At 52.7% G+C, this 18,703-nt stretch overlaps 1 protein-coding gene across 1 annotated transcript; it reads right to left on the bottom strand.

Annotated features, from left to right (window-relative positions):
- Window positions 1–323: 323 nt before the first annotated feature.
- TPRN (taperin) lies at window positions 324–18,703 on the bottom strand (the record flags this gene model as incomplete). The annotated part of the gene is made up of 4 exons (XM_057378336.1): window positions 324–1,393; window positions 2,204–2,331; window positions 2,548–2,728; window positions 16,583–18,703. Coding segments are annotated over 4 exons (2,493 nt in total), but the record flags the coding sequence as incomplete, so codon positions are not given.

Raw genomic sequence — 18,703 nt, 5'->3', positions numbered from 1 at the left:
CAACCTTCCCCTGCTGCTACAACACACACCAAACCGAGTGCAAGGTATGCAGAGCACTATCAGTTCACAGACCAGCATCACTTGAGCAGACATTTATCGGCTCTATATAACAGACAAACAATCATCAMATTTAATCAAAGATACCAGCCTGTTCCTTTGGATCACATCCCACACTGGGGTATTGCTCATTCCATAAAGCCCAAAGAGGCCGGATCTGTTTCCACCACATCTCTTTTAATCCCAAAGTACAAATCACATTAGCAGCACTGCTCCATCTGTTCCAGAGTGCAATTTTGACCCTGAGTTTACAGTAGTAGAAAACTTGAATGGAAGATTCTAGCAGATTCCTTTGCATATTGGCTGCATTAAACAATTACAATAGAACTATAAAAATCCAAAAAAAAAAAAAAAAAACCAAAAAAAACCCACATTCCTTGTTCAAGTTCTGCAGAAGAAAGGAGTGAAACTGCCCTCCTGTGCTTTGATTAGAGGATCAGAGTGAGCGTGGCTCGAAGGAAGCAACCAAGAGAGATCAGTGAGATCTGGAACAAAGCAACAAGAGGAACTGRCAAACTGGAGCACAACCAGCAATTCCCAGAGACTGGATGCCACAGTTGGGAAGGACAGACCAAAGCTATGGCCAATGTTTGGGAATCTTCAACAGGCTCAAGCAAGTCTGGACACTTCTTTACTGATTGGTGCAAAAATAACACCTAAAGCTAAAGGCATTCGTTGCCCTTCCCATGCCTCAGGGTGTTCAGTGAACTCCACAAGCACATAACTAGCACATGAATTCCATGTTTCAGTGAAAGCAGAGCCAGAAATGTGCCAGGGACAAACCATGAGCCTTCAATGGTTTTCCAACTGACACCCCATGTGTCAAATCACAGCCACGCTGTGAACCCACSTGACCACCCAGTGCTCCCAGAGCTCCAACTCCAGAGCCATCCTCCCCTGGGGAGAAGGGTTACAAAAGCTGTCCAGCCCCTGCACAGTGCCTGGACTAAGATAAGCACTGAGAAAAATCAACATCCATCCCAGGATTACAGATGYCCTTCCCACATTTGCCTAACCAGCAGCTGATCTTGAACAAGGAATATGCAAGGCCACAGGCAGAATAATTCATACGCCTTGAAAGCAGTAATTCGGTCCCAAAATCCAGTGCAAATATTCTCTGAGGATGCCTGATAGCATCTGGTCCACCCTTGGCAGCAGGATGTGAGGAACGCCGCGGTGTCGGGCCGGTTTCCGTGGCGGTTCCCGTGGGGACACGGCGGCTGCACTGCCCCGTCCTGCCCAGCAGCCGCTGCTGCAGCACCGGCGATGAGGCTCAGAAATAGAGCGCGGGCTCGCTGCTGAAATCCGAGAGACCGCCCTTCTCCGCCGGGGTGAGCTGTGGGCAGAGCACAGGGACACCGAGGGGCCGTCACACCCGGGCCGAAGGAGCACCCACACCCTTGGATGGGATCTTGGCTCCTTGCCCGGGTTAACTGGGTGCGTTTTGTTAGTCCCCCCCTTCCAAACGTGCCCTGGAGTATCATAAAACCCTGCAATGGTTTGGGTTGGAAGGGATCTTAAAACCCATCTTGTTCCAACCTCCTGCCATGGGCAGGGACAYCTTCCACCATTCCAGGTTGYTCCAAGCCCTGTCCAACCTGGCCTTGGACACTTCCAGAGATGGGGCAGCCACCGTGTGCCAAGGCTTCACCACCATCACAGTGAAGAATTTCTTCAGAAAATCTMATCTAWATCTCTTCTCTTTTAGTTTAAAACTRTTTCCCCTTGTCCCATCACCTGCCCATGTAAAAACTCAATCTCCCTTTTTTCACAAGTCGCCTTTAGGCGCTGGAAGGTGCTGGAAGGTGTCCCTGGAGCCTTCYCTTCTCTGGTGAATAACCCCAGCTCTCCCAGCCTGGCTCCAGAGCAGAGGGGCTCCAGCCCTTGGAGCATCTCCATGGYCTCCTCTGGACTTGCACCAGTAGATCCATGTCTTTCCTGTGCTGAGCACGGAGTGTGCCAGCTGCCTTGAGCCTCTTTCACACAGCCAGGAAGGGGCAGGTGTGTTAGTGGCAGGGGGACAGTCCCTTTGGGAGCAGTGACACAAACACAGGTGTGCAGGGAAAGGCACATTCCATCCCATCCACTGCCCAGAACGACCCCCACCCCACAAGAGAGCACAAGACTTGCATATTTAAAGCCTCACCATGACTTGGTTCCCATGGGAATCAGCTTCCTTTGGGAGGGCTCCCTCTGCAGCAGGACCCTCATACTTTTGCTCCTGCCACTCGCTGAACTTCACGGAGTGCTTTGGGGTGTAGCTGGATAAATCTGCTGGAAGGAGAAAGATGAGGTAAATATTCCTCTCCACCCCAAAAGGAAGTGGGACCAGGATCCCAGCAGGGACAGCCTGGAAACTGCCCATCTGCTCCCTGTCCATCTCCATTAGCATCCCCCCACCATGTGGAGCCCCTTAAGGGTCTGTAGGAAACATGGACAGTGTCAGACATTACCTGAAACCCCATGGGGCCAAYACAGTGCCTCACTCACCTGAGTTAGGTGTACTGGGATGCAAAGTGCTGTTTGGGCGTGGAACATACAGAGTACGAGATTTTTCCTCCTCTGTTTCAGAAGCATGGCCTTCCTCTTCCTCATCCTCTTCTGCCAAGGAGCTCTCTGAGGGGTACTCAAACATAGTCTGCAAACTTGTCTCATTGAAAGAGATCTTCATCTGGACAACAGCAAAGGAGAATTATCACAGATGAGCACAAGAAGYTACTGATCCATACACTGGCTCTGGCACAGGCATTGCACATGCCAGGACAGGCCCCTGGTTTAAAGCAGCCACTGCAGATCCCCCCATCCCTCCCCATGGGCCTTGGTGGATCTCTTGCCACGCTGAGAGAAAACCCAAAGGCACAGCTAAATGGATGGGATGGAGGCAGGAGGCCCTGGYGTCCAGGGAACCTCTGGCTTTGTGCCCTCTGCCATCTCCTCACACTAACCAGCCCCTGGGAGGAGCTGCCAGTGTCTCTCATGGGATCAGTGCTGCCTAGCAGAAAAGCACCCACAGGTTGGAAAGGTGACATTGGTAATTCCTGATAACTCTTTTGTGTATCCAAGCTCCAGAAAGCAGAAACATCCATGTTCAGAACTCCAGTCTTGGGAGGACATTCTGGCAAAGAGCTATTTAAGCTATGTAAAACAGGGCTTAAAAACAGAAAAACAGAAGTGAGAAGAAGGAAGCAGCTAAAGGAGAGATGGTAAGAGCTGGAGGCAGACAGGGAAAATACTGGACAAGGGGAAGACCATAAAGGTTCTGGTTTAAAACAAGTTTTTTCCTGTWTTGTCACTAATGACCCTTCCACGGTCTATGGGAGACTGAGAAATGGACTCAAACACAAGAGTTCATCAAGGACAAACCAGAATTTTATGGGTCATGAAGAAAACTGGTGAGCAAAAACACTAGAAATGGAGTTGTGTTTAAGGGCAAGCCTTGTTCTAAGAGAAGCTCATCACCTGTGAATAACTAAGGAAGAAAATTTGGGATTTGCTACAAGACTGTAATAATAATTAGGATGCTGCCTAAATAACCCAGGAATGAAGAAAAGCATTTCTGCTGGAAACAGGGACTGCCTGGCTCCATCCTCCCAATAACACCCAGCAGGTGGTGGAATGAAMTCCAGATGTGCTCTTCCAAGCTGAAAAGAAAAGGTGAGGGAAGGGTTTGTTCCCCTGCAGCCCTGCCTGTCCTAATCATTATCTACCGCTGTGCTCCAGGGATCTGGTTACAGGTCACCTCAATAGGTGCAGAGGAGATTCATTGGCAAAAACTTCACACAACAAAACTGAAGGTGGAGAAAAAGCCTAACAGCTCTTTGTAAGTGCTCCAGAAAAAAAAAAAACAAGGAGCAGAGAACTGCTGATGCCAGCACACAGSAGACAAACAAGGAGGAGAAGCTTGCCAGAAGTACATTCATGCCAGAAGGAGGGAAGTATTTAGCCAACAGAGATCAAGGTTCAGGAGCAGCTGTCTGAAAGGGTGCTGTGATCCCTCCACTTCTAAATACAATTAAAATTCAGCTGATAGGGTTATAAACAGAATGGAAAGGACGTGGCAGCTTGTGACAGGAGGCAGGAACCGGATGGTTGGGATCTCTCCAGATGCCTCCGTGGCAAGGAGCAAGTGCAGCACATTTATCCCATGGCCAGATCTGCAATTTCCCATCTACACAAAAGCACCACAGCCTGGGAAGTGGCACCTGGCCCTGAGAAGCTCCCAAACACCACGGTGCTGCCCAGGTGTACCCATTCCCTGCCACAGCAGCCATCAGAGCACCGGAGTGACACTTCTGGGGGCTGCTACAGTCACACCTGGATGTGCCCAWGGGCCAGAGCTGCCAGCAGGTCACAATGCCACTTGTGCTGCCCATGGCAGGAGCCCTGGAGCTATGGCAGGATCAGAACAGGACAAGGAGCATTCCGTTGCTGCTTTTCAGCAAAGCAGCCAGGGGAGCTTAGCTGGAATCTGGGTAACAGAGGGAGCAGCTGCAGTTCCTCCACACTGCAAATCCACAGCTGGAGCCCTGTGCTGCTCTGCCCCAGTGCAGGATAAACCTTGAACACAGGCTGCCTCCCTTCCCCTGCTCCCAGGAAAAGGCAGGATGGAAACTACATAGAGGACAGCCAGCTGCCTTTCCCCATTCCCTGCCCCAGCTCTGGCCAGAGCCACTCTGAGTGTCCCCARATGACACCTGGGGAGAAGAGTGATTCTATTCCAGAGAAAAGGGGTTGGAATAAAATGGTCCTTTAGCTTAGAGCATCCCAGTTGCTGCTCCCTGAATTTCCCATCCCTGCTGCTGACCTAGATGCTCCCTGATCCGAGCCAGGCTGTCACTGCTCACAATGTGGTGTCTGTCCTGGGGATGAGCCACGCTGCCAGGCACGGAGGCCACAGGGGTGGAGGTGCCCAGGGCTYCTGGAAGCTCAGGAGCTATCCCAGAACCAGACATTGCACACAGGCTCCTTACCAGGACTGAAGACTGCACTGCAGGGCAAGAAGCACTTGRCTGAACATAGAAAACAAAGGAGACAGCAGAGATATGCCTTGAGTTTAGAATTTAAGCTTGGGAGATGGAACTAAATGTTCCTGGTTTTCTGCTATCTGGAGGAAATCTCTAAGAAAAATKACTTTGAGTCCAGTTTGGACCAAAGGTGCATGCAGTGCTGGAGGAGAAAACAGCCTCAGCAGGAAGCAAAACCAAAGAGCAGAACGGAGCAGAAATGGCCTGGAGACAGCCACATCCCACACAGAGTCTGGAGGCAACACCCACAGCCCCAAACCCAACAGCTCCTGCTCCCCACAGCCAGTTGGAGCAGGAGGCAATGCTGGAGCCCTTCACACAGGGCACTCAGTGAGCCCTGGCACCCCGGGCACAGCTGGGGCCGAGATCACTGCCAAGGCTCAGCCAGACCTTGTGTGTGGCACAGGGGCACTGTGACACAAGCCCCAAACCATCCTGACCTGCCCTAKGGCAGATGCCAGCCCSTGCTCCCAGAGCTGCTCCTGAGCACCAGGCAGAGCCCCACAGCTGCTGCARTAAAGCCCTGGGCACACCCAGGCASAGCAAACATGAGGCACTGGCACAGGATGGACCCTGGGGCACTCAGTCAGCTCTGCCTGTGGGGAGAGAGCCCCAAACCCCAAAAGCTGCTGTGCTGGCAYCCAAACTCCCCTCTCTGAGCATGGCATGGTTTCAAGGAAGCACAAAGCAGATCTGCTTGACCCAACAGAACAGGGAGGGCAAAGCATTCAGGCAGAACCAGGGGACACATGGGGCAAAGAACACTCTGAGCGGCTCCAGAGCAGAACTGAGCCCGTGTGTGAGGAGCAGCAGGCAGCCTCAGTCCCAGGAAGCAGCAAAAAAGGAAAACCAAGAGCCCAGTAATGGCACAGACAACAGGTTTGCACAGCCAGCAGCGCCCTGCCAGACCACAGAGACTTTTATGGGAAGACAAAAGCTAACAGGAGCCGTTTCTTTAGAAGAAAAGCGTGTTCCAGCAGAGCCAAGCTGGCTGGAGCCCAGCCAGAGGCCTCTGCCCAGCCTGTCCCAGCACTGCTTCCCCTGGTTCTGCCCCAGCAGAAGCTGCCAGCTGTGGCAAGGAAGAATTTTGCACCCTTCAGCTGTGGATATTTGCAGGGATTTGTCACTCTTTGCTCAGCTGACACACAGCTGTATCACAAATCCAGGGTTCAACCCAAATCCATATATATATATATATATATTTAAATACTCTGCCCAGCAATCAGAGACACACTGCAAAGAGTAAAGCAGCTTTTCAGGGAATATTGTGCTGTTCAACTGATAGGTTCTTGTTGCCATAGCAAAAATCATTTATTTATTTGCTAGGAATTGAACAGCAATGAGTAATAGAATATCCAGGAAAGGGAAGCCACGGTAAACATTACCCAACAAAGCGTAAATCTGAGCAGTCATACAGGGCTCACTTAGAAAAGGAAAGCCAATCTCGTTTCAGGCTGTGAGGACTCAGGCTGTACACAGACCAGCCATCAAAGAGCCCTCACATACAAAGATCTATTAAAAATAAAAATAACCAATTTACAGAAGCCAACCTACAACATGAGCAATGACAGTCAGCAGCTACCTCATCCCCAAGGAGGGGGGAAAGGCTGCAAGGCAGCTTTAATGGCACAGCAAAGACCCAATGGCTTCTCACRCACCAGGGACCACTCTGGAAATCTYCAGGGGTTAATCTGCATCCTCAGCTCTAGGAGAAATCTCCTTACTTTGGCTTTGCTCTTCTCCACCCATGATCACATTTGCTGCTTGGCTGATGAGCCAAAGTGATAATGTGGGGTGTTTACACCTTTTAAACCGAAACCTCTTTGGCAATCCAAATGCTCACCTTRTAACAATCAGGAAACAGGTAATTATTCTAGGCACTAAAAAAGAATAAAATCATCCTATAACTGCATTCCAGCAGGGAGAGTGTGAGTCAGCATTTGATTCCCATCACAGCAGGCCAGAATGGGGGGTTGAGAAGGACTGAGCCCATCTCTTTCCCTGTGAGTGGTTCCCATCTCCCAAAGCCGGGTCTCCTGCTGGAGGTGCCAGGGCACTGCTGCCATCCCTGCTCTGTCCTTGGAGGAGCAGGATGGGATGGCAAGTGGGGAAGCACCTGTCCTGSTGCCATCCCCCAGCACCTCCAGCACATCCCAACCCACCAAGTGCCTCACCAGATCCAAACAGCTGAGCAGCACCTGTTCTCTTCAGGTACTCATTTTTCTCTAATTATCCTCTTCCTCAAGCAATGCAATTCCCAAGTGACAAACCCAGGGACTGCACTGACTGCCCAGGATGTGCAGGRGCTGCTGGGTGCGATTCAAAGCAGCTTTTCACATCTGGTCAATCACAGGACCACAGAATAAACTGAGCAGGAAGGGACCCAYSAGGATCACCAACCCCCAGCCCTGCCCAGACMCCCCAACAGCCCCACCCTGTCCATCCCTGGCAGCGCTGTCCAAACGCTCCTGGAGCTCTGGCAGCCTCGGGGCCGGGACCATTCCCTGGGGAGCCTGGGCAGTGCCAGCACCCTCTGGGGACAGAAGAACTTTCCTGATCTCCAGCCTGACCCTGCCCTGACACAACTCCAGCCTCAGATCTTGTCCCTGGTCACCACAGACAAGAGATCAGTGTCTGCCTCTCCTCTTCCCCTCACCAGGAAGTTGCCTCCTCTCACAGCAGCACAGGAGGGTTTGGCTGCTACCCACAGGAGGGGTGGGCAATCCAGCATGAGCACAAAGCAGGGATCGACATCCCTGAGAGATCAAGCACAGATAGAACGAGTGTTCTGAAGAACCGTGTGCTCCTGTGCCACCTCACCCCGAGGGACATTTGCTGCTGCACTGCTTGTCTAAAGATTGGGTCAACGAGATGAAAGCACAAGACATCACACCTGATACCTGAAACTGCAGCCAGCTGGGAGTGTCAGGAAGCCTGTGCACATCCCAGGGCAGGCTGCAAACAGCCCCCCGAGCTGGGCAGAAAAGCTGCTCAAGCTCTAGACCCATTGGGGTGGTGGATGGAGGCTCAGGACCTGTATGAAGAGGAGGGTCTAACACACAACAACCACAGAGTGAGAGGGAAGGTCCGTGCATGRACAAAAAACTGCTTGTGAGGCTGGAAGCAGAGATTTTATGGTAGACAAAAATCCCCAAAGGGTCTTCCCATCTGACCAGCCCCACAGAGAAACAGATTTAATAAAAGGAGACAGAAAAGCAGTTCATTAACTCCAAACCTCTGCAGAGACCTTCATTTTTTTTTCACAGCAGCTTGTATTCAATGATCTAGACAGTTCCCATGAAAAGAAACTTGCAAATAAAGGATTTCTGGGAAAATGAGCCTTTTGCTTGGAGTTAGCAATGAACTTGTCTCAGTGTCTATGCCTGTCCTGAAAACATGGTCATGTGTCAGCCCAAATTGTTGAATAACTCCAGGCACAAATTATGTGGGCAGCCTGGAATAGCACCCTGGGGACTACAGCAGCACCAGCACATCACCAAAGCATTTGCTATCATTCAGAAGATAAGGAGCTTTTGTGCCTCTAAAGCCTTCCCTTGACACAGAAAGAAAGGCTTTTTCCCTGACAAGTATCCCTAGGAACAGAGGGGACTTGAGGCTTGCTTCCTATATCGGATTAACCCTGTACTGCTAAGGCTGAAGCATTCTAAGTATGCCAAGAAAACTGCAGACGGCCCTTCAGAAATTTACTTCTCTGTCATTCTGTACAAAAAAAAAAGAGTTTTGGGGAACTGAAGCTGGCTGTGTCACCACAGACTCACTCAATCGTGCTTTTCCAAGAAGTATTTCCTGAGAGTAACACTGACTTTTGCTCAACCATTAACTGCACCTCAGAGAGTTAGAGCAGATCTAAGAGCACTAAAGATTTACAGCAGGAACATGTCAGGGAAGCCCTSGGTGGCTGGCAAAGGAGATATTTCCTCCAGGATCACATCCCAGCTCCCAAGCCACAAGGCAAAACAAGAAAGTCTCCATTTACAAGGCAACCCACAGAGCCAGCTCTGTGTAATCAATATGCTGAAGCACATGGCAGATAGGAGCAATGCATGGAGATTCGAAATATTAAACTCCTTGGGCAAGACACGGGGAAGTTTCAAATTCCTGATGAGAAGTGACAGAGTAGGGACAGTCCCCAGAGCATGTGGGGCAGGTGGCTTGGCTAATTCTTCCTTTCACTGTGCTGGACAAGGGGAGATTGCAGTGGCCACACAAGCACAGCTGGAGCCCCAGGGTGCCAGGGCACAGAGCAGCCGTTCACCCTGGGAGCCCTTTATTCCTCCCCACATCTGCAGGCAAAAGAGCCAGAGCCTTCTACAGCTTAACAAGCAATTCAAATATTACTTATTTAGCCCCTAAGAATTGGACAGATCTCCCTACTTGCACGAAACAAACCCCATCTGAATACACAGAGGGAGCAGAATAAACAAGGTACAATTGGTGCCAAGAGTTGGTATCTTCATAAAAACCACCCAGAGCTCCCCAACTGGGATGTGATCCTAGAGGAAATATCTMTTTTGCAAGGCACACAGCAGAGGATTTTCCAGGCAGCTCTGAACAGCCCAGTTGTAGCTACAGTGCAATGAAGTGCTGCCAGCCACAAACATTTCTGTGCAACCCAGACTGCCCAGAGCAGCTCAAACAAACACCTGGGGGGTTTGGTGCTGCAGTGGGACCCATGGAGCWTCACTTCATGGGAAACAGAGGGAAGCTGGGAACAGAATGACTTCCCACCCTGCCAAGGAGCTCATTCCAGACTTAGGACCAAAAAGCTCCAGTGAACAATATCATCTGCACGACAGAGTTCATGTCTCTACTGCCCTTTTTCTCCCTTCTAACATGCAAAAGGAACTTCCTTGCTGAGAAGCAAGGGCAGCAGGTTCACCAGGAGCCTTTGGACTGTGCCCTCAGAGCTGCATTTTCACCAGCTGTGAGCAACACAATTTCCCTACACACACAAGTGTTTTGTCTGAGATATTTCCTACATTCCTTCCAATACCCACAAAGCAGCAGCTCCATCCTGCCAAGTTCCCAAGATCATCTGAAGGGCATTTCTCGGAAAACASCAGCACCAAGTTCCTCCAGCCTGCATTTTCCCAGGATGTTTGGAAAGTTGCTCTGTGTGATACATAGCTTCACATGTCTCTTCCTACACAAAGTGACACTCAGTGATATCTTCCCAGCCCCACGTCCTGTTGCAGTCACTGGGAAGAGTCTGGGTTGTAAATATGTTTTTAATTCATGTTTCACTCGGGAGGGGGGTGAGCACAACCCCTGAGGTGAAGGAGATTCTGCTGCAGCAGCTCTTACCCAGATTTCCTTTACTGCCACTGCACCCAGAAACGAAACATTTTCGTTTTCCCTGCTGTTTCTCACACATAACACAGAGCAGCAGAACTCCTGCCCCAGCCACCCCAGTGTGTCCTTCCTCTGCTCTTCTCAGAACACCATGACCACACACTGGAAAAACCAGAGTGGGAAGGAAAACCCAAACCCGAGATAAACCGAACCCTTGAGATGAAGGGAAATTATAAACCATCTCCAATCTGGTCCACAGATTAAGGAAACTGATTAAGAAAACGTTAACTGTAATCCTCGTGATTAGAGTTCAGAGCACAAAGTACTTCAAATCTCCTCTGGAGCTCTGGGGCAGGCTGAGCCCTGGGCACGTCCTAACCAGCTTCATAGCCAGGCTCGACTCTTATTTGCGTAAGAGTTTCTATTTTAGCCCTTCTGTCCGTTCTCTGCAGTGCTGACAGCAGCAGGCAGGGCACAGAGGGGAAGAGAACCAGGGGAATTTGGGAGTAGCTCAGAGTGTCACTGAGGAGCAGTGAAGCCGTGGAGAGCCTCAGTCCAAAAGTTTCCCACTACAGAGATGAGATAAATCTGATTCATCTGCTCTGCCAGGGTTTCRTACAACAAAGTCCCAGCACTTCAAGGTGCTGGCAGGCAGTGGGGAAACAAAAACCCACCCACTTGCCCCACTGACAGCCTCTGGGGCAGCTTGTGAAGTGGTTCAGAAGCTGTAAGTGCAGCAAATTCTGATTTCTAGTCTTCAGTCATCAGCATCACAGAAAAAAAAAAATGAGTGGAATTAGCAAAGGGCAGGGAAATGGCCCAGTCTGGGTGAGCGTGCCTGCTGCCATCTGACAGCTAATGGAGCTCATCTCCGCAGGGGAGGGACCGCACTTCATCATCCAAGACACTGATTTCCTGAGCAGACTTATCACTGCTGACCTCATCTCCAAAAAATGCAATCCATCCAYGGCAGATACTGCCACAGCCCCTCCTTAAAGGTGGCAGATGAATCTGCCCCAGCACAGCACAGCYGGAGACGGAAAACAGAACGGGAACACGCAGTTCTCCAAGAGCTAAAGAACACAAATCTCTGCCCTGACCCCTCCAAAACATAGAGATGACATAATCAAGATTCAATTCAGAGATTTTTGCTTCTAGCGACCTGCTTGCAGGTTAATTTATTTGTGTTATGGTTAATTTACTTGTGTTATGGTTAATTTATGTGTGTTACACACTGAAAAAAAAAAAAAAAAAAAAATTCAGGCAGCCACTAATATTTAGACTCCACACTGTGCAGGCTTGCTCCAAACAGGTCTGGGCAACAGCTGGAAATGTTGATCCATGATCCATGCCAACATCTCAAGCCTACACCTGGTTCTCACAGCACACCATCTCCAGCAGAACTGAACAGATGGAAAATTACAGAGCAAGAAGTGCAGCAGGTTAGGCCAACAAAGCTGCCACCCATGATGAAAACTGAGGGGTATTTAGAACAATTTTTTAACAGACTTTTAAGCAGGAATTTGGAAGCCACATTCAGGCATTATGCTGCTCAAAAGATTACAACATGGACCATGCTAAAGTCCGTGTGAGCTGGAACTTTTTGAAGTTCAGCTGAACATCTTTGAAGACAATTTAGCCTCAGACTCCAACAGTTTGGATCCCACCAGCCTTGTTCCTGTAATCCCTGCTCACTCTGGGCTGGRGCTCACTTGCCAGCACACGGCAAACCGCCAGCTGTGATGAGCACAAAACACCAAACCCATCAACAACCTGATGTCTGCTGGCTCTCAGCTCCCRTWATTCACAGGACTTTGGGTGGCCTGRCCRGGATTCAYRTTTTCTGCAGGATCCCCAGGAGGTATCGGATACTGGAGAGGACAAACACGATGCAGTGRGACACACTGCAGGAGTGACACATGGAAGGAGCACGGGCAGGGCAAATCTGCACACACAGGCAGAGTCCAGCTTCCAGCATGAGGACAGCCTGAAGCCCAAAATCAGCAACTGCTCCTGGGGAGCCAGGCTGGCTCTGCAGTGCTCCATCCTTCCCCAGCTCTTGCTCCAACACGCCAACCACATGTTTTGCAGAAACCCAGATTTCTATCTCACCAACAACTTCATTGTACGTTATTCTGGCAGGTGACCAAACCACCATTGATTCTTGTCAGCTCAGGAGAGCAAGATTTTATCCTCTGAGATCCCAAAGATCCACATCCTGCAGCAAAGCCTTCCCTTCCTCCTGGCACATTTCAGCTACTGCCTGAAATGCCTTTGCTTCTTTGCAATAACAGAGTACAAAGAGAAGTCCTGAGCAGAGGTCACCAACAGTGTGCTGCATCCTCTGCCCCACTCCCGCTTTAGAATAAAGGTCAGTAGGTCTCCTTCCACCCCTGCAAACGTATCCTGTCCTCTCTGAGAGCTCAGCCAGCTCCTCCAGCAGCTGCCCAGCAGCTCCTGGCACATCCCTTCAGAGCTGCAAACCCAGTTCTCAAACTGAGTCCCACCCCCACCGCTTTATCTGAACTGCTTTTGGTACTGCTTGGAGAGGCCTCAAAGCAGCCACAGAGCAGAAGAACAGCCCTGAGGGGCACCTGAAGCACTGCAGGAGCACAGGAACTCCAGCTCACCCAGCCCCTGGGGTGGCTCTGCCCTCCACCTGCAGCTCCTGGTGTGTCCCATCACACACAGCCCCACGCTGACCCTCACAGCTCCTGGCTCACCACAAGAGAGCAGGGAACACATTCTGTATTTCCAACACACCATCTTTCTCTCTCTCCCCCTCATCAAGATCCAGATCCAACCCCAAAACTAACAGCTGTTTCACATAATTTGAAGGTCTGGAAGGAGCAATAAAACTGTTTATCCTGAAAGGCCTTGAACCAGCAGCATCCCTCAGGCCACAGCAAAGTCACAAATCCCACAGCTGCCGTCAGCAGGGGCTGGAGCTCCCTCTGGGCAGACAAGAACAGCACTGGAACCCACTCCCAGCCTGTCTCAGCCACCCTTCCACTCCAAAAAACCACAGAGGACATGGATCAGAGGACATGGAGCAGGTCAGCTCCATTTTGATGGCATCTCTACCATGGTCAGGCAATCAGTGGCGAGGCATGGGGACAGAAAAGGGAGGCTGKATTTCCACATTTGAAGAAAAACACCATTTGCATTCCAGAGAACAGGGGGTCCAGCTGCCAGGGTTGACTCCCTCCTTCCTAATAAATTATTAGCCCTGACTGCACAGACCCCCTCTGATCCACAGCATTTCCTGATAGTGCCAGACCTGCTGTTTATCTCTCCCAGATTCCTGTTGGGCATCAGCAAACAGTTAAAACTTTTCCAAGTCCTTGAAGTTTCACTAAACACTACTTTCTTGAGTATGAAGCATAATTAAAGACCTTTTAAAAGCAASGTTTGGAAAGGAAGATGCTTAGCACAAGAAGGGCTTGTTCAGCCCAAAAGACACAGGAAGCTGCTCACTAAAACCAGCATYGGGTTTTGACACCCCAAAAGGGAACGGGGCATTGGTTTTAACAAACAACTGCAGCTCCCAGCTCACAGGAACAGTCTGTTTATGCCCAATTCAGGCCAAAATCAAGTTTCTGAAAACCCCGACACAGCTACAAAACAGAACTTTTGTTTTTGGCTGGTTGCCTTGGAGACACAGAGTGATCTCTTGGGAAGAAACCAAGGAATGCATCCTAATACGAGCTCCTTCCTTTTCAGGCATCAACACTCAGCCTTATTACCCAGAGTAAAAGCCACAAACATCCTCTAGGTCAAGAGTAAACAGAAATCTTTCCATTTGTCCACCCTCAGCATCTTCTAGACCCTGGCTACAAAGTCAAACTCTGTGCCTGACTGAACAGGAAGGGAACTGAAAGAAAAACRGATATTTCTCCCACACCACATTTCATTTCACCCAGAAACTTGYGTCTTTACTATTTTCCTTCAGCTGAATCTTATTTTCTAAAGGGTCACGATTTGTTTCAGCTTCCTGAGTTCTGCAAATGTAACAGGCAGTTTCTCCTTTGTGTTTTTATATTTCTCTTTTCAGAAACCAAACGTTTACACAAGTTCTCATGCAGCATGACCCCACATACAGTTCTTAGGGAGCAGCTGTGTGTGCACCTTGCAATGTTTAGCACCTCATCTGCACAGCAGGGCAGTTAATGCTGTTAAGCTGATAAGAACAGGGGCACAGAAGCTCCATGACCTGCCCAATGTCAAACAAATCCAACACTGACAAACACAACAGCAGTTAACCAGCATCACACAGTATTTTAGGGTGGGAAGGGTCTTCTGCAAGTCTCTAGCCCAAACTTCTGCCAGTTGCTCAAAGCTTTCCACAGCTTTTAGAAAGCTCCAAGGCTGGACATGCCACAACTTCTCTGGGTTTGACCAACCAAGAAACAACTCAGTCACTGCACTGGCCTCACCCTCATCTCCCTCCCACCTTTTTGTACTGCTAAGGACACCTTCCACTGTGCACCATTTAACTGATTTTACTTGAGGCTTGTTCTTTGTGCCCCAACAGCATCCCCTGCTCAGAAAAATCAGCTCCTCAGCTCCATTAGGAGTGGGCCTTACCCAAGAGTGGCCATTCCACAAAACTTYCTCTGTATCCTCTGCTCCATCCTAAAAGCACCCAGAACTGTAACAYGCTGTATTAGTATTTTCACCACTTATACCACACACCCAATTTTGGGGTAAATCCAATTAAGAACCCAAACTGAACCTGAGCAGAGCCAAAACAGCTGCAATGAGTGCAAGCCAGCAGGTGTTTRAGCAGCAGGACAACTCCAGTCTGACCAAGCATTTCCCTGTAGCAGAACAAGGAAAAACTTCAGGAGCACTGAGTAAGAATTACCACTTAGCTCATTTGCTTGTTCTGGATCTTGAGGTACTCGTGCTCCAGACCTGCTCCCTGCATTACTTACCATCAAATTACTGCAGGCTGTGTGTGTTTAGGGAGGAATTTGACAGCACTAAGCCAGGGGAGCAGCACTCCCTGCCTCCCCTCAAATGAGATGCACCCTGCTCAAAGGATTTCCTCAAATTATAATGCTCAGCGCCTCAGGCACCCGTGTGGATTTAGTCCAGTTATCTACTCGGATTGAGGTAACGGAAATGTCCAACAGCAATTCCCACAGTGAAATGTGACATCACTGCCCTAAAGATAGGGATCTGCCACCTCAGTGTGCTGCTTTCAGAGCCCAACAACTCACATCCACTCCTCTTATCACACCCAGACCCATTTCACCAAGCCCTATAAAGATTAATTCTCAATTTAGGGCTCACAAAGATTGACACTACCCCCCAAGTGTGAGAAAATCTGGCATTCGCTCACTCCAGARGCATTTGGAGCAATCAGCATCTCTTGGATCTTCAGAGCTGTAGCTGCACATCCAGAGGAGCAGGTGGTATAATCCTATCAAGGGGAGTTAAGTTCTTGCTGATCTCTTTCTGCCTAATCGAGACCTAATTCTTGAGTCTCTATCAATAGATCACTAATGCGGGGAAGATGCCAATGCCACGCTGCCCAAGTGACCACGGGCAGCCCAACATGTCCAACCCCTTGGACACTGTGAGCAGAGCGGGAGGACAAGCCTACAGCTGCTCAAACCACGCAGCTCCCCCTCATCTCCTAAATTCCTGGAATACTTTACTTTCCATTATCCCCAAGAGGGGATGGGGCGGGAGAGGCCCTGCAGTTGACACAGGGCATATCCCACCCTCAGCAGCTTTGTGGGACAGCACCCAGTGCCCCCTCCCTGAGGGCAAATTCCATTAACACCCCAAATCCCATCTCCCAGCTGCGGTCCTCATGTTCCCTTTCAAGTTCCAGGAGACAGTAAAAGCAAGACACGGGGCTTGCAAAGAGCTGCAAACTCTCCTAATACTGGGTACCAGGAGAAATACTAATCCCTGCCTCCTTCCCCATCATTCTGAAATGTCCTTTGGATCCGTGTGGTGGAGTTCCACTTTCCCTCTCCCATTTTCCACCAGTCCCAGTTCATTTCTGAGTCCCTTTTCCTCCAGCTTCAGCCAGCTCTGAGGGCAGAGCCCTGGCTCCCACAAGGACCCAACACACCACCCATGTTTCCACCTGGCGCCTCATGGAAAACCAAGCCCAAAGCAGCCCCAGGYCACTTCCAGCCTGGCTGCTGAGCTCAGAGGTGCCCAGTTACCTTCTTGCGGCGYGAGCCTGTCTTGCTCATGCAGGACCTCTCCAGGGACAGGTACCCCCCAATCACTTCGATTTCATTCACCGTGGGGTAGCGTTTTTTATGGGATATCGCCACTTGGGGTCCATCAGCGTTCTCCACGGCTTTGCCTCTTCCTTTGCTCTCCTCCTCCTCCTCCTCTTCCTCCCGCTGYGGCCTTCCACTGGCATCGGTGAGAGCCTGCAGCCCCGGGGGCACAGGCTTCCTTTTGGGCACGACAGTGAAGGTGCTGCCACCCCGCTGCTGGGGGGCCGTGTGTGGTCTGTAGAGGGGCACGGAGGAAAACTCCATCTCCAGGTCAGGGCCAGCTCCTCCAGGCTGATCGGCCAAGCTCCCCGTCCTCGCGGCCGGGCCAGCCTTGGGAGGAAGCTCCCCACCATCCGGCTCCACAATGTCATCGATGTAAGTCACAGGTACCAGCGGATCCACAGGCGCTGGTGGGGAAGTGATGGGCTCTTCCTGCTCCGGGGCGGAAGCCCTCGGGACCTCCTTGGGTGCCTTCTCCTCCGAGGGCGGTGGCGCTGGCCCTGGCCGGGCAATCTGGGCCGGTGGCTGAGTCGGGCCACCCTCCCGGCGGGGCACGAAGACGAAGGAATTGCGTGAATTCAGGCGCAGCTTGGCCAGAGCCTGTGCCTGCAGGTCGTGGGCTGGGATGGCCGCCAAGTTGGGCTTGGGGGCCGGGTGAATTTCGAAGGAGCCCCCGGCCCGGGGGGCTGAGGCGGAGAGCGGCCGAGCGGCGCCGGTGGCACTGGGGGCCGGACTGGCACTGGGCAGGGGGGACACGGCCGCTTCGGCCTCCTCCRGCTTTGGCCTCCTGGCGTTGGCTCTGGCATGGGAAGGGCTGATGGATGGCACTGGTTGCCCCTTGGCCGTCACGGGGCGGCCGGCGGGGACAGCACCGGGCTCGGGGATGCGGGTGCTGGGGAGCTGCCCCCGGGGAGTGACCGTGAAGGAGTTGGAGCTGATCTTGTGGAGGAAGCAGTTGGCCTGGGGGGCAGCAGCCTTGGGGACAGCTGGGACCGCCTGAGGGGCTGCAGCCCGGAGGGGAGCCGGGGTCGGCTGGGGGGCTGCGGGCTCGGGGGTGAAAGCCCGGGGGGCAGGAGGGGTGGGCTGGGGAGGAGCGGGCTCGGGGGTGAAAACATGGGGGGGAGCGGGGGTGGGCTGGGGGGTTACAGCCCGGGGAGGTGGTGCGGGCTGGGGAGTGAGAGCCCGCGGAGGTGCCGTGGGCTGGGGGGTGACAGCCCGAGGGGAAACCGTGGGCGGGGGTGTGACAACCCGCGGGGGGGCCGTGGGCGGAGGGGTGACAGCCCGCGGGGAAGCCGGCTGCGGGRTCGCGGGCTGGGGGGCCACCGGCACCGCTGGGGGGGTGGCAGCCCGGGGAGGGGCCGGCAGCGGCGGGGGGGTGGCCGGGACCGCCGGCGGAGATGCCGGTGCCGCCTTTGGCGCCGGGGTCCGGGGAAAGCCGGGTCCCTTCTGGAGGGGCGCGGGGGCGCGGGGGGAGCCGGGCCCCGCGGGCGGAGCGGGCGGCGCAGCCCGGGCAGCGGCCGGTCCCACCTGCGGAGGAGCCGCGGCCCCGCCGGTCCCGGTCAGCGCGTCCCCAACGCGGCGACGGCGGCCGCGGGGCCGCTGCCCGAACTTCTCCAGAAGGCGGCTGACGGTGCCCGGCTCGGCCGCCTCGGGCGGCTCCGGTGGCTCCCCCGTCTCGTAGATGACGACCTGGTCGGCGCGGATCTCGGCGAGCGCGGCGCCGCGCCGGGCCAGCAGCTCCCTCAGCGGGTCGGGGCCGGCCGGGTCCCGGCGGCGGGCGGGCGGCGCGTCTCCCGCGGCGAAGCAGGCGGCGGGGTCGGCGCGGGACTCGATGATGAGAATGTTTTCGGCGCGGATGGTGCGGATGCCGGGCACGGCGCTGTACAGCTCTAGCAGCTGCTGCAGCGGCCGCGCCGCGCCGCCGGGCCCGGGCCGCCCCTGCCGCAGCCGGCGCCGCTCGCTCTCCAGCCGCATGAAGGGGTTCTCGCGGAGCGGGCCCAGGCTCTCCGCCACCACCAGCCGCTCCCCGGCCGGGGGCTCGGGCTCGCCGCCCGCCCC

Source organism: Malurus melanocephalus, unplaced genomic scaffold (genome assembly GCF_030028575.1).
Source record: "Malurus melanocephalus ecotype Western Australia unplaced genomic scaffold, MMel_1.1 scaffold_355, whole genome shotgun sequence".
NCBI lineage: Eukaryota > Metazoa > Chordata > Aves > Passeriformes > Maluridae > Malurus > Malurus melanocephalus.
This window is presented reverse-complemented; position numbering and strand designations above follow the sequence as displayed.